The sequence below is a fragment of the Aethalodelphis obliquidens genome, unplaced genomic scaffold, assembly GCF_003676395.1.
Source record: "Aethalodelphis obliquidens isolate GAN/ISIS:26980383/991018 unplaced genomic scaffold, ASM367639v1 scaffold3, whole genome shotgun sequence".
Lineage (NCBI taxonomy): Eukaryota > Metazoa > Chordata > Mammalia > Artiodactyla > Delphinidae > Aethalodelphis > Aethalodelphis obliquidens.
Window position 1 is genome coordinate 34518416 of NW_020837947.1, and position 16408 is coordinate 34534823.

The 16408-nt window shown below is 45.3% G+C and overlaps 1 protein-coding gene across 1 annotated transcript in view; it reads right to left on the reverse strand.

The window, feature by feature from the left end:
• The window catches only part of RSPO3 (R-spondin 3), a 77352-nt gene extending 67750 nt beyond the window's left edge, over positions 1–9602 (reverse strand). Inside the window, exon 1 of the mRNA XM_027079545.1 lies at positions 9044–9602. Coding sequence (XP_026935346.1) covers positions 9044–9140 — 97 coding nt within the window. The 5' untranslated portion in view covers positions 9141–9602. The remainder of the gene's footprint in view (positions 1–9043) is intronic.
• Between the last annotated feature and the right edge of the window lie 6806 nt (positions 9603–16408).

Consider the following 16408-nt stretch of genomic DNA (forward strand, 5'->3'; position numbering starts at 1 on the left):
TATTGGGGTATAATTATAAATATGCTTACCAGCTAGTTTTCTAAGGACAATTTTTGGGAGTGAATATAGTGCATTGAATTATTGTGTATTCATTTTAGAAGGAGGTTTTAAGGTAACTAAATGTAATCCCATGCCCCAGCCAAGTGCTCAGAAGAGAAGTAGGAGAACAGACCACTAGAAAATATAACCTGCTGCCTGATTCGGAAGACCCAACTTGTCTAGAAGCAGCAAGCGAGGGCGTGGAACCTGGTTGTTACTGAGGCTAGACAATTACTCGGTGGGGATGTTGCAGAAGTAGTTCACGTATCATATAGATGGACTGAATTCCTTCAAGTTTCATTCCATCCTGAGAATTTCTTTTTTTTTTTTTTTTTTGCAGTATGTGGGCCTCTCACTGCTGTGGCCTCCCCCGCCGCGGAGCACAGGCTCCGGACGTGCAGGCTCAGCGTCCATGGCTCACGGGCCCAGCTGCTCTGCGGCATGTGGGATTCCCCCGGACCGGGGCACGAACCCACGTCCTCTGCATCGGCAGGAGGACTCTCAACCACCGTGCCACCAGGGAAGCCTGAGAATTTCTTATTTTAAGAGAGCACACTTTGTTGAGAAATCTGCTTGAAAGTAGAATGCTATGAGTAGATGCTAGATCCAAGTGGAATGATATAAAAAATCATTTTTACACCTTAAGGAAACTAATCTTTCCTTACTATAAAGTTTTTCAGGTCTCCTAAGATCCTGTGGCAAAGGAATATCGTTCCACAGGTGATGAGACTTCCAAGTATGATCAAGTGGAAGACTTGGCAATGTAAAATTACCGCTCCTGATACCAGTGACCATTTTCTTACGTAGCACAAAAAGGGCTATAAACATGAGAAACCACAGTTGAAAATGATACATTCGATTCTATAGACAAAGTACCTTAATGTAATTAATCTTATTTTGATACTACCAGTAAGAGTGAGTCTCAATGTCAGCACAGCAAACATTTTAATAACAATAAACAAGACACTGCCAGATTTTTATCTCATGTATTCAACTATCCCTTCTATGGGAGTAACTCAAAAATGCTATTTTCAGCTCCGGAATCTCTCTGCAACTTTGATTCAGTGTTACTAAATGCCCTGCTGGCCCTCAAAGGCAGCGCAAAAGGAAAATAAGTTTCCTAACAAATCTGCTTGTCTTACTTTCCTGTTCTTTTTGATCATCTCTAATCAAAGAGATAGACATAATTGTTTTTCACCCAGACATGAATCCTTATAAGCCAAAGTTTAGTGCCAAATATGGCTCTCTTCCTCTTTTCCCTTCATATGTCCTCTCGTGCTCAATCAGTCACTGTCACAGCACAGGGTCTTATAAGCTTAAACCTGGGCCTTTGTAATTGCCGCTTCCATCCCATTACAGGGCCACTTCTAAAATCCTGTCATGGTAGGGGAGTTCTGATGCATCTCTCTAGCTGGGATTCCAAACCAGCTCCCTGTGACTCTAAGCCCAAGGACAAAACGGCCTTGCCAAAAATGGAGTATGTGGATTGACGCTATGGCTATGGTTTTCAGGCACTAGATATTGTGATGGGTGAGGAATATCATAATTAATTCAGTGTCTATGTTGATAAGTTACTTATTAATCTTTATATGATGGATTTACTTATAATAAGTGAATACTTATATTTGTTTGTATTCTTTTTTTTTTAAGATGACCTCTTTCCTCCTCTGACTCTTTATTTATTTATTTAATGGCTGCATCGTGTCTTATTTGCTGCACATGGGGTCTTTCATTGCTGCACGCGGGCTCTTCACTGTGGCGCGCGGGCTTCTCTAGCTGCGGATTGAGGGCTTAGTTGCCCTGCGGCATGTGGGATCTTAGTTCCCCGACCAGGGATTGAACTGGCATCCCCTGCATTGGAAGGTGGATTCTTCACCACTGGACCACCAGGGAAGTCCCTGTTTGTATTCTTAATCTTCATCCACTAAACTTGGTTGAATAAAACAACTAAGTTTAGAAGAACTAACTCGCTACTCCTGGTTCATGTTCTTATACCAAAAGATTAAAAGTTGAAGAACCTATAAGAATTGCTTAGATCTAAACTTTTAACCAACCACCTCACTTCACAGATGAGGAACTGCAGCTTAGTGTGGTAAAGGGACTTGTCTGGGTTATTCAGATATTACTAGCAGTGCTAGACGTAGAACCCAGGTCTTCTACTTCTTAGCCTACTTTTCTCAACATACACTGGGAATTCTCCTTCAATGACTTCTTAGGTCTCAGTCTGTACCATGAATTTATGATGTTTGCTGCTATCCATCAAATTCTTAAAGGTCAGATGGAAACCGAATAAGGTAGTATTTTGAAGACTGGGTTAGATACTTGCATAAGGCATAAAGCATAAAAGCAGTTAAAGGCCATTAAATATGTATTTAATTGGGCAATCATCTCCTTCAGTACCATTGAATTTTCCCTAAAAACTTCCAGAACAGTTTTAGTGACAGCAGATGGTAACTAGACCTAGTTACCTAGGTTACCCAGTTACCTAGTTACCTCGCCAATATAAATAAGGCAGAAATATTATCAGAGAAGAGGCACCTGCAGCCATGTTTTTTTTTAATGAATTTTTGAAATTAGTCAAACTTTTTATATGTAAAAAGAATTCAGGTTTTTTGCCTAAAAGCTGCATGTTGTTGAAACATCTTTGGAGCAGAAAATTGGATTTCTTAGCACTCAATGGCATCCTCAGAACCCCGACAATCCTTGAGAATGGAACATTCCATTCTTTTCATCATTGCTGGGTTAAGTACGTTAGTCGTAATGCTAGTAATAGTCCTGAATGGAAAGATCTGATGGACAGAATCAAACAAATAGAAAAAATGGGCAGCGTCTTTTACAGATGTGTATTTTATATGTTTTGTTAAGGTATAACTGCAAAGCATTTCAAACTTACTAGGTTGGCCAACAAATGGTAAATTTTAAGATAATCAAATAATTTTAAACCTTAAGAAAAAATTCACAATCAAGAAAGCAACCCACGTTTTTCCTCAAAATCAAAAGCAAGGCAAAAAATATCTATATAACTTATGATGCGACAATTTTTCAAATGATCATTCTCAGAAGAATGCCAGTGTATGATGCACGGTTCAGAGAAGAAATAGTCTTAACCAAGTAAAACATATAATTTCAACACACTGTCTTACATGATCCTTACCATGGTCTCAAAACTGAATGATGTTTTCCTAATGGTAACCAAAGTTGATTCTTACATTTCATGAAACATAATACCCACTCTGATGGCATTTCAAGAATTCACTGCTTGGAAAAGGATGTTTTGGGGGCTGGGGAGAGTGAATAGTGAGGAAGTGGGAAGAGAGGTTAGGACAACGTCCAAAATGAAACATTTGGATAGAGATAAAGGGGGGAAAGACGATTTAGAAAATTGCTGTATGTGGAATAGTTTTATTTTTTGATAGTTCATTCTTATAATTGCAAAGAGATCATGTGGTCTTAACTCTACAAAGGTTTCTGACAACACACAGTATTCTATCAATAATTTATAAAATTCAAAAGAACTATTGCATTTTTTAAAAAAGATTAACCATTTAACTAGAAAATATTTGAGATACTCAGTAGCAATCTGGAGATCTCTGTCCAGATTAAAATAGACTAAAATGATCAGATGACTAATAAAGTTGTTTTGTAGTAGTGTGGCAAGAGTTTCCCCACAATAACTTGAAAATCAAATTTAACTACATGCTGTAATTTCCCATTCATCACTTTCTGGGGACCTAATTTGTAGAATATTAAGTTCCAGGAAATATTTAATGGAGAAATGATTCAACAAAACTTAACTACTTGCAAGTTAAAATACCGTTCATATTTCATGCTTAAAAATATTGAAGTAGGGCTTCCCTGGTGGCACAGTGGTTGAGAGTCTGCCTGCCGATGCAGGGGACAGGGGTTCGTGCCCCGGTCCGGGAAGATCTCACATGCCGCGGAGCGGCTGGGCCCGTGAGCCACGGCCGCTGAGCCTGTGAGTCCGGAGCCTGTGCTCCGCAACGGGAGAGGCCACAACAGTGAGAGGCCCGCGTACCACAAAAAAAAAAAAAAAAAAAAATTGAAGTAATGCCATTAAATCAATTTTATGATTATTATATTCTCAATTACTTTACATAGAATAACTTGGGACTAAAAAGACAATATTCAAAAATTATCATTCTTAATGTTTTTAATAAAATCCTTTTATTGAAGTAATAAAGAATTAAAATAGTATAACAAAGAGATATTTTAAGAAACCATTTTGATAGTGTAATGATGATTAAACTGGAATTCACAAAAATAAGTGTCTTTTGTTTATATTTAGATGTTGCCATCAATGCCTAAGAGTTTGAATTTGGGGCTTGGATTCATACAGATATCACATAATATGTTGCAGAATATACTTTCTCTAGCAAATTTTACTCATATCTTCATCTATTAAACAGTGTTTCACTCAAAAACAAGGTAGACTGGTGACAAAAGTAGACAGGTGAAAAAATGCGTTGTAGCCAATATCCACACTATACACTTCCATTCAAAATTAATATGACAAAATGCATAATAGAAAGAAAGATTTTTCTGTCTTGTAGTTAACCTATTATTTTCCAGGTTAGCTGTGTAAGAGTGTATCAGGGGCTTCCCTGGTGGCACAGTGGTTGAGAGTCCGCCTGCCAATGCAGGGATCACAGGTTCCATCCCTGCTCTGGGAAGATCCCACATGCCACGGAGCAACTAAGCCCATGCACCACAACTACTGAACCTGCGCTCTAGAGCCCTCAAGACACAACTACTGAGCCCGCGCGCCTAGAGCCCGTGCTCCGCAACAAGAGAAGCCGCTGTGATGAGAAGCCCGCGCACCACAACGAAGAGTAGCCCACGCTCGCCACACTAGAGAAAGCCCACGCACAGCAGCAAAGACCCAATGCAACCAAAAATAAATAAACAAAATAAATTTTTTTTAAAAAAGAGTGTATCAGAATCTCAAAGAATGGCTTAACATCCAAAACGATATCATGAGCAATGGCCACTGTATTCCAATAAATCGGTTTTCATTTTATCACCATTAAAATGATTTCTCTTATGTTCTTACTCCTTTATTTCAAACATCTTTATGAAAGATTTTTAAAAGTTTTATAGATTGTGCAGTGAGTGCTTGGTAATTATTATGCCTACAATGGCTTTTCAAAAGTTGGATCTATCTGGAATCTAAGCATTTAAAAACCAATTAATAGACGGCATCAAATTAAAAGGGTACTACAATGGCATCTGATGTTTCTCACAATAGTCTTCTGGCATAATATGATCCTACAATGTCTTCTTAATAACTAAATAATATTATATTTAGCAAGCTTCATGATCATTATCAGGTATTTAACTCTTTGACATTGGTCATTAATGTATGATACATATAAATATCAGTTCAAAAATTTCCAGTCAATTAGAACAGCTTATTCTACAAACATAGGATAAATGATGGTTTTGAGACCATCAGATTTATTATTTAACACGCCTGACATCTTCTCTCTGACATGGGCCAACATATAGCATAAACGGCAGGAGATAAGTTCCACTTAGTAGCTGTATGGCTTTGTATACGTTACTTAGCCTCTGTTTTTTGGGTTCTTTCCCTGTAAAATGGGGATATTAATACCTGCCTCCAAACTTCAAGTGGCTATTTAGGGACCCAAGTGAATAACTCAAGTGAAAGTGTGGTGCAATTGAAAGGTACTGCGGTTATTACGGCACATATAACCTTTACTTTTATTAGCAGATAAGCTAGAATTCAGAAGCTGACTGTACCAAGCAGCAAAGGCTGAGCTGGAAGTGAGTTAAAAACTCGTTCAGGATTCTTTATTTAACATCCTCTGAAAACATTTCTCGCTCAGGATTTTTGAATAAGGATTGCATTTCATTTTTATCTTGAGTAAATTCAACTGAGTCAACTCTAGGAGCTGTATATGAATCCAAGCAGGTAAAAAAGTTATTGAGTATTTATTCATCCTTAACATAACAGATATTTTTTTAAAGTACAAAATTCCTGTTTAAAATGTTATTTTTTCTATAAGAGGAAACAGGATCACTAGTTTGCAACAAAGTAGAGATAAATGGTATAGCAGTTCCTTGAGGGAAACAGGAGATTACTGATATAAATAGCTTTATCTGCTTTATCTGCGGATAAGCCATGGTTCCTTAGAATTGATAATATCTAACACTGCAAATGAATGTGTTTTTGCAAGAAACTTTTCTACCAAAACATTCAAGAGCCCACTTTAAAAACTCTGAAAAATAGTTCTTACACCCCAAATTTCTATCATTAGTTAAGATTTAAAAGTTTAGGAGAGTGAAGCTATTTAACTAAAGGTTAAATACCTTTAGGCCAAAAGGTTAAATACCTTAATTGTCTCTTGAAGCAAAAATAGGAAAGACCGTTTCTTTCTAGAATACCTTTGACTACTATCTTATTTTTCATTTAAACAACTTTTTCCCAGTCCCTATTTGAGAAAAAGTTTTTTTCAGAGATTTCCAAAGAAACGAGTTTGTACACCTGCAGTTTGACCTTGATTTTCTGGACCTTACCCTCTACTCCTTCCCCATTCTAGAAAAAACGAACAAACAAACAACAACAACAAACCCCATGCTGCACCTGCCAAGAGTCTCCTCTGTCTCCTCGGAGAACGCAAGGGGTCGCCCCTCTCCCAGGATTGCATCAGCAAACCCCAGGAGCAAAGGCAGACTCAAGTGTGAAGGAGCAAGGAGCATCCCCTGCTAGGGGAGCTCTCTCCCGGCCCCACACCCACAGAACAATCGGAATTTCAACACAATTCCACCCACTCCCTTTCTCATCCCCACTACTCAACAAGAGGGCGCCTTTGACTTGGCCTTGAGAAGATTAAGGCAGATCAAAAAGCAGCTCGCCTTTGGACTCTGTAAATCCTCTCTAATCGGAGCCTAAGGGTGCTCCATCCCCCCTCTGCTCCCAGAAGACTTGGGGCCGCACCACTGGGCAGCTTCCTGCACGCTGTCCTTGCTGGGGGGAAGTGAGAACGAATGGATGGCCAGCTTTCTTTCCGGTGTCTTCCATCAGAAACAGGGGCCCCCAAACTGCAATCGGAGACCACTCTGACACTCAGGACCCCGTCCCTGCCCTGCGATTGTGTGGCTCCTGGCCCTGGGGTCCTCAGTGGGGTGAAGGAGGGTGTGGGCCATGGGCGCCGGGTGGGCACTGGCTGGAAGAGGGATGGAAAGCAGGAGGCTGCGCTTGTGCCCAGCATCCCTCTCTCTCCTCACCGACCTGCGATTCAGTTCCCCTGGCCGGACTCTGCGAGAAGGGGACCTGGGGACCGCCAGAAACGAGGGCAAGACTCGAGCTCCAAACCACTTCTTTTGGGAGGCGGCCGCAAGTCTTGAGTGAAAGGGTGAGTGGAGGAGTTTCGAAGAATACAACCATCCAGAGGCCAAACATAATAAATCGGATGCCCCCGACGTGCTTAAATTAGGCCCTCCTGCCCCCCCGGCTACGCGATCCTAGAGGCGCTGAGGCCGGGCGGGAGCCCCTGGCGCTTTGGTACAGCGTTTCTTAGAGGCAATTTTCAGGTGAATCAAACCTTGTCTGCCCTAGGCAAGCGGCACAAAGGGAGCTTTCAGCGGTCCCTCACGTCCAGAAGCAGGGCACATGGCGGAGAAGCGATTACTAAAATCTCCATCTCACACAAGACTGTGCTGTGTCCTTTGCGCTGTACCCGAGCTTGCCCCCAGGGGCTTCGCGGGCCAGCGATCCGAGGTGGCTCTGCGCACGGGACCGGGCGCCGCCAAGCGTCATTGGCTCCTGGGCGGCGGAGGTCCGAGTTGGTCAAAGCAATAGCATCGCTCTCTGCGCCCCGGGAAGTTTTCTCCCTCCCAGTCCCCGCCAGCGCCCCCCACGCTGGAGCCAGGGTCGCCCTCGGCTCTATCTGCGAAGGAACTCCCCACGCCTGCACATACGCCGGAGCGGAGCGGCCAGCGCGCTGGGCTACGCAGGGGCAGTGAGAGGTGCCTTTCTCGGGTCTGTCTCCTCATCTATGGAAGATGCCACCTTGAAACAGACCAACCCGGGTTGAGGGTGCCCTGGTGGGGGGGCGGTGCCCGTTTCATACCAGCTAGGACACTGTCCTAGGAAGTCTTCACAAGCCAACCTTCCAAGTAACTGGAATCGGGAAAAGGGGCAGCGAGGAGGCGAGCCTGAGTCTTTAGGGGAACCCCACCCTCAGTGTGTGTTTGCCCCAGGGGACCCACTTTAAAGGGCCTGAGACGGTAAAAGCGCTCACGCGTGACAGGCAAGATTGTAACTGGAAACCTGGCACCTCCAGCTCCCAGCGGCCGGTTCGGCAGCCCTCACATCCCTCGTACTGGGACGCAGAGCGTCTCCTTAAACGCGCAGGCACGCGAACCCCGAGCGCCCCGCGCGCCCTTCGGTTCCACTCGTGCGTGGCTGGGGGTATAGCGGCCGCGCAGGCGCTCGCTCGCCATTTCTCGAGGGGCGGGAGAGTTCCTCGCGACCCCAGCGCCGCGGGAGGACCCTGCGAGGTCTCCCCAAGCAAGGCGGCGACGCAAGGTGAGCGGGCGCCGCGGCCGCGCCTTCCCCGGCGGGAACTCAGTGGTCAGGGGCATCCAGCCGGCCGGGAGTCCGTGATGCCTGGGGGCTCGAGACACCCGTCCACGTCTCGGGGGGAAAGCACAAATCCCTCGAGCTAGTCTAACGAAGGGCCGAACTTTTCCGCGAACCTGAAATTATGAGGGTGCGGGAGCCACCTTAGCGCCGGGTCCACCGGACTCTGGCACCCAGAAGGATGCGGGGGAAGAGAGGGGCGCGGAGAGGAAGGCGTGAAAGACGCCAACACAGGAGCCTAAACGGTTACCTCCTCTCGAGGCGTGGGGTGCTGGGTGGGAGGACCGCTGCCTCTGGGAGCCGACTCAGGACAGGCAAAGCGACCCGACAGGTGAACGCGGCGGGAGGGAGCAAATGCGTAAAAAAGCCTGCACTTACTTCTTCGCTGGCGCCTTCCCCGGGAGGCGTTTTGGCTGCCGATGTATTCCAAAAAGTTCAAAATGATAAAAAAACAAGAAATCAGTCGCAAGTGCATAGTAACCCAGTAATATTTCCCTTCCTTTTCTCCTTTTTCTTTTGATTGTTAATTAATATTGAATGTTTTAGAAATACACGTAGGTGTTAGGCGTATATGGAGAGCAAGAGAGAATCCAAGCAGCGGACTCCTCCACTCAGATCCGATAGGCGAGCTGGGATGGCAAACGAAGCGGGTCGGGTGGTCAGGGAAACCAACTACTGTACTTTCAAACTGTCCGAGCCCTGAGCTGCGGGGGCTCCTGTACGGTGGCTGTCAGTGCCGCAAGTGAGGGTTCCAGAAGCAGCGAGCGGCCTCGCCAGGGCGGCCGCAGGTAGCATGGTGCGCGGCGGCGGCGGCCGCGGGCGGGATCCGGGTGGGCGGTGGCGACGGTGGCGGCCCCTTGGGCTTAGAGGTTGCTGCGGCAGCGGCTGGGGCCCCGGGAGCGGAGGTGAGCGGGCGCCGTCAGCACCGCGGCCATGGCCAAGGGGCGGCGGAGAGACCCTGAGCTGCTTCTGCTGTTCGCGAGCAGGAGCCGCTCCAGTGGTGGAGGGAGGGCGAGAGGGTGGGTGGGAGGGAGGGAGGGAGGGACGGGGCGAGGGAGGGGGGAGGGGAGGGGGATGGCTGCTGGGGGCGGGGGGAGCTCGGGGGCGGGGAAGGAAACTGCTGGAGCAACAACCCTGAGCGACCTCAATAACTTTCAATTTCAAGAGGGAAAGAGGGAGCTGGAAAAGTACAGGCGTCGCGATTTGGCAGAGGGACGGGAAGAGGCGCCTAAGGGGTCCCGGGTCTGCGGCGGAGCATCTCTGGACACTGCAAAGAAGGCGGGAGAACGGGAGCCGGAGGGAGTGGGGGGAGGCACAGCGTGCCCAGAAGAGCCCCTCTTCAGAACGGTCGCGGTCGCGGGGAGAGGCAGGCGCGCTCGGGCTGGGACCGTGGAGGTGGACGGTCCAGCGGCCGCGGGACGCCCCCCTCCCCGCCCCCGACTCCGGCCGGTCTCAACCGCCTCAGGCTGGGCGCACCCCGCTCCCGGGGGCCTGCGTCCCGGCTCCCTCGCGCCTCCACTCCCGGCGCCGGCGCGCAACCACTGCCCCAGGGCAACTCGCTACTCGCCCCCTTGGCAGATCGCTTCAGGGTTTCTGGCTGCGGACTCCTTCCCAGCTTTCTTGAGCCCCTCCTCTGTTGCTTTTCTCCTTTCTTTCTTTCAGTAGAAGTAGCTGCAGCTGGGCGCCGGGCGGGTGGTCCTGGGGAAGCTCAGTGGGCACTGGTGGTCAGGTCGGCCGCCCGTTACCTGCCCGGAGCGGGTAGGACTCAGAGGTGTGTGCGCTCACACACCTTTGGAAATCCAACTGTGCTGAGACTTTCTCCCAAACGGAGTCTTTGCTGAGGCTCTGGAAGATTCCACCTCCCCTCAGGCGTTCCCTCCGCAGTTTGCTTGCCCTCGCCCAGCGCCGCTCTCTCTCTCTCTCTCACTCTCCGTCTCTCAAATCTTCTCGAGATCTCTTGTGCAATTTGGTTTCTCACCTGGGGGACTGGGAATGAGATTTGGAAAGATTTTTCCCGGCTTGGGGAGGAGAGGAGAGGGTCCAGGGGCCCTTGGCAGCGAAAAATAAGGTTCGTTGGTCCACCCCGGGGTGGGAAGGCCGAGGGCCGGCCCTTCAGAGCGTACACCCTGGCTCTTATTAGTCGGTGGTAGCTTCCCACCTCTTTTCTCCAGTAGCACAAGTCGAAGAGCTTCCAGTAGTTTCTGAAGAAGTATTTAGTTGAAAGTCACAAGCCCCCGAAGTGATTTTTAACATAAATCTGTCCTATGTGTTGTATTACACAGACTGCCTCAAGGACTGCACTCTACAGCATTACAGTTTTACACAGCCCCAGACTTCTGAGAGGTGGCTTTTTAAAAGTCCCTGATTCAAAGACACCTTGCTAATTCTTATGCTCAAATAATTTCGGTTTCGAAAATCGCTAAAGCCTTGCAGGAACAATTAAGATTTGTGTTTCTCTCTCTTTTATCTATTTGTAACCCCTATTACGAGATTGCCTTAATTTCTGTGTTGATAAATGAGAGGAGAAAAAGTGATTGCATCTAGCCATTCCATTTTCAAGCTTGCAGTGCTTCAAATTGTTGTGTCTATGACGACTTCTATGCTGTAGCTGTTATACATCCCAAAAGTGAGGATTGAGGAGGGGAAATGGCCTGGAAGCCAAAGGAAGGGAACATGAAATAGGCACTCTTGTCAAGGTGCTAAAAATTAGAATCTGAGAGACTGGGTCTTCCCATATGAATTCCTTAATTAAATATCATTTATTACTTTGCATTCCTGTATTGGAATTTTGGAGGCAGGAATAGTTTTCTTTAGGTTCTTTATTATGGGGAAGACAACAACCCATCAAGATTATGATTTGGGGCTTATTTAAAAATTCCCATTTGCAAGATTTCTGTTTCTGTGATGGAACTGTATTTTCCATACATCACACACACACTCCCTTCCTTTATCTGTTGCATAATGTCCAGTTGAGAATGACCGAGTTTATTACTTTGAATCAGAAAAGTTGCAGACAACAGGACAATTCCAATAATGATTATCCAGAAAAGAAGCTACTCTACTTTTCTATGCCCGTCTCAGTCAGCTTTGCTTTCCTTCTTAATACCTCAGATCCTGAATATCTGCACCATAAAACGTGGGGGATTTAAAGGCTGTGGGAGGCTCCCTTTGAAAAGGACTCCAGAGACGGCCTTTCTAATCCGGGATACTTGAGCCGGATGGGATGAGATTGCAAAAGGGGATGTAAAAAAGCAATTTGGTGAACAAGTTCAGGGAAATAAACACGAAGAAAGAATTTACTTTTTTCACTGTGTGTTGTGCAGACATATGTTAGTTTGGATGAGGACAGGAATGGGCGTGTAAATAAATAAACAAACACAGTGAGAAGCTGCAGTTCTTGAGCCATCCCAGAAAAGAACTAGATGCAGTGGGCAGGAAAAGCTTGTCAAGGAATAAGTGCTGCTCTGAGGAAACATAAGGAAAACATTAAATAAACGGCGAGTGTATTCTTTCTCTCTTGACACTATGCTTTAGAATAACTTTTTCCTGATCCATGTTACCGTTCTATTAAGTGTGTATTTACTTCCCTGGCTGAGCCTTGCGTCCCTCGACTGTCCTTACAGCTTATGGAAAGCTTGCCATGGCCTATTTTGTGCAACATAGCACTTTTTTTTTTTTAATCAAGAAAACAGTGCTCACAGAAGCCTGTGGCTGCCAATGAATTCCAGGGCCCAAGCCTAAAGCAAGTTAAAAACCATAGGCTCAGCATAGAAGTCAACATTTCCTTGCTATTTTTCTCCAGAAAACATCAAAGTCCCAGGGAGTTTAGATAACCAGGAGTTTGAGCCGGCCAGGAGAATAGAATAGTTTTGGATAAAGATAGAGGGTTAAACACATCCAGACTAGTTACCGTAACTTCTCATCTCTCCTTTTCTACCTCCCCCACCAGGCAGTGACAACAGTAACAAGTTATTTTTGTCACTTGCAGCAGTGCCACTTTAAGGAAAGAAAATGATTGTCATATTGTTGAATCCATACTGCAAATATGTGAAAGGGGGGTGTGCTCCAGAAAGAGAGAGCAAGCCCAATAGTTTGGAATGGTACATAACTGGTAGTGATGAGAGTTGTTTGGCAAAGTTCGGGCTGACATCAGTCATTATACCACAGAGCTAACATGCAGATCCTGAAAATGCTCAACCCTCCAGTTACTCAGATCTGGAGGCATCTGAGTGAGTAAGTCAAGCAGGGTCCTCCGGGTGGTGTCTGTGTAACTAACTGATGCAGCTAGAAGTCATCCCTGAAATAGAGAGCAGACAGCAGTATTTAAAAGCCATTGAAATGAGTAGATGAAGGAAACTACTATTTTTAGAAAGAGAAATAAAGGAGACAGAATTATTATAGCAATTTTAAAAATGATTAAATGGTTATATAGCATTAAGAACATGAGAAAATCAAGACCCATGATGAATTACTTTCTGTCAACAAGAAAGAATGTTCTTCCTCCCAGATGAAGTTATGGGACACTTATAAAATTGTGGTGAGCACTGTCTGGTGTGCCTATTTTTAAAAACTTTCACAAATCAGTTCTTTGCTGGGCTCATTTAAAAAGTGAATATCTGGTAGTACTTAATATAAATTATTTACTACCTCAGAAAATTTTGTTTGACTACAGAGTTTTAACAGAAAGAGGCTGTGTGTTGTGGTAAGAAGGGCAAGAATCTAGGGATCAAGGTGAGTCCTTGTTCTGAATTTATTGTTGTGTTTCAGCTTTCTTTATCTGAAAAATGAGGGAATTCAAGTAAATCATCTCCAAAGTCCCTTTCAGCTCTGAAAATAATGGCAATATATCCAAAAAAGAAAGACAGACTTGTAATTGCAAATGTCAACGCTATTTCTAGTTACGTGACATCACATCTTTCACTTACGGAATTATGTTTAACTGAATAGGTCCAGATTTAGAAATCTGCCTGTAAATGCGTTGATTTTCTGGAAATGCCTAAACCCTTACAAGAATCCTAGATGACGCTGGCCTGGCAAATTAGGTCCAGGACTAGTTTAATCTGTCTAGATGTCTCTAGACTTTGGGACAAGGAGGAACACATTTTAAACCTCAGATTCTGGGCAGACGCCCATAGAGATTAGAGTAAAGGACTTTTGCACCTCATGGAGATACCACTCAATCTCCTTTTGTTTTTAGGAATTGTAAGTGAGGAAGGAACATGGATTTTACTGAGCACAGCCTTTCCTTTTTATTCTGTGTTAGTCCTTTCTTTTTCCTACTTATATTTTTGGATGAGGACTGATATCCATGTCTCCTTTGTCCCAGGAAACGCTTCAGAAAGTCAACAGTGAAGCTTGAGGGGCTGTGGTCCCAGACTTAGGCTGAAGGATTACTGTCGACGACATACAAGTCCGATAAGATGTCGTGGGCAAGGCTACATGAGGGATAATTTTAATGAGCAACACTTTTGCAGTTGCTCTTGCATGTGTTACCTCAAAACAGCCTCAAAACACATTGTCTCCTAGATGAGACAACGTAAGCCAGAAAGATAAAGTTGCTTGCCTAAACTTATATAGAAACTACTCTGGTTATATTACCCCAACATCTATTTTCTCTGCCTTCCCTGACCCCCAGGATGTTGATTTCTATGGACAAATCCCCAGAACTTTCTTCCTCTGATTCCTGGTTGAGTTCAATCAGTGAGGGCACCAGCAGGAGATCAGAGTATGGGAGGAAAGAGTGATTCTGCTCCCTCGCTTCTTCGACATAGTTCTGGAAATGGCTGTATCCCTAGGGGTGACCACAGCTCCGTCAAGCAGCCCCTTTTCTGTGGCCCTAGTTCTTAACCAGGTTTCAATAACACCATTGACTCTCCCTGCCTCTTTACCTAGGAGTGGAAATGACTAGTTCCTGGGTGCCTTAACATCTCCTGTTGTTTCCCTTCACTTTGTGCTATTATAAATAGTCCTTTTTAAAAGTATCTTCCAAAAATTCTTGCGGGGTCCTGAAGTGACGCATAAGTGTCAGAGCTGGGTCTCGAAACCAGGTTGTCTGACTTAAAGCCAGTGCTTTTTTTTTTTTTTTTCCGGTACGCGAGCCTCTCACTGTTGTGGCCTCTCCCGTTGCGGAGCACAGGCTCCGGACGCGCAGGCTCAGCGGCCATGGCTCACGGGCCCAGCCGCTCTGCGGCATGTGGGATCTTCCCGGACCGGGGCACGAACCCGTGTCCCCTGCATCGGCAGGCGGACTCTCAACCACTGCGCCACCAGGGAAGCCCAAAGCCAGTGCTTTTTCTACCATGTTGTCTGGCCTTTCCAGAGGAATGCACTCTGATAAAAACTGAGTTGGGTGAAGGGGAGGGAAATAGAGGAGGCTGCAGGGTTACAAGCCAGGAAGGCTTCGCAAGTAAAGAAGCAGGCATACAACAGACATCAGAGCATGGCTGTGGGCTAAACCAGAGGGAAAAACTAGAATCAGAATGGCAAGGAGCAAAGCGAAGTTCCTGTTCAAAATTGTAGCCAGGCGTCAGCAACAAGGTGATACGTAGGAAGGGAAGGAGCAAAGTAGTCAGGATACAGCAGTAGCAAAAGATGATGTTGATTTTAAGGCTGTTTTGAATAAGTCATTTTTTATATTTATTTTTTCCTGCTAGGTCTAAAACCAGTCTTTTACATTCCATAGGTGAGTGAGGGTACTTTATTGGAAAGGGTAGTGAAGGGTGGCAGCTAAGGTAAGTGAGTCATCCCTTCATTCCAGAAATGTATGTTGATGGTGCCTGCTATGAGTGAACTCCGGGCTGGACAAAGAAGCAGAGACTTATGCGAGGTCTTTAAGATAAGAACATGCAAGGGATGACTTTATAGGTTGTATTGGTGCTCTGGTTAAAAACAATGTTATGGTTTATGACAGAAATAAAATGGCATGTAGAGGCACATAAGGGCATGTTCAACAACAAGCTTTAAGGAAACATTCATCAAAGCAACTCTTAAAAAACAAAACAAAAACAACCTCTCTCTACCTATATATTTACCTATCATTTATGGTTTACATTTGTTGTTACCAATGCATTTGGGTAGCTACTTTTGGTCAGCTGGTTACCCTTATTTCAGCATTCACTGGACATGTGGCAAGCACCACGCTAGGCTCCAGGGATACAAAACTATGAGGATTAGGGCCTTGCCTTCCAGTGGAACACCCTCAGTGAGGGAGACAGCCACATAAACCATTAAAGCTTCCACGAGATAAATGCTATGTGATAAGGCTGGTGGTATGTTGTGGGAAGAGGAAAAAGGAACAATGCTTTGGGGAAAGGTGGGGGGAGATAAACTCTGTGTCTAAGATGGGCAGCATTTAAAGGACTAATGGTGAGTCTTAAAATGTGGATAAGGAGGGATTCCTTCCCTTGCTTAGACTGGCCCTAATTCCGAGGTGGAAGGATAAGCTCTCCTTCTATCTTGTTTTGTGAAGGTCGGTGGTCAAGGTTGGCTGCCCGCTTGCTAGGGAGGCAGCCATGCTCCTGGAATGGTATCAGGCCTCCTCCTCCGGCAATTCAATGTGGCTCAATATTGACTATGTGGGAGTGTTGTTAATGGCTGATACCTATGCAGGGGTCTTTGTGGGTTAATGATTTGACCAGTTTACTGTAGCTGCACTGTGGGTGGATTCCTCTCATGGGAGAAAAATGACGTTTCATTTCTCCAATTCCTTATAAGTGTTTGAGTATATTTACAGTAACCAACAAA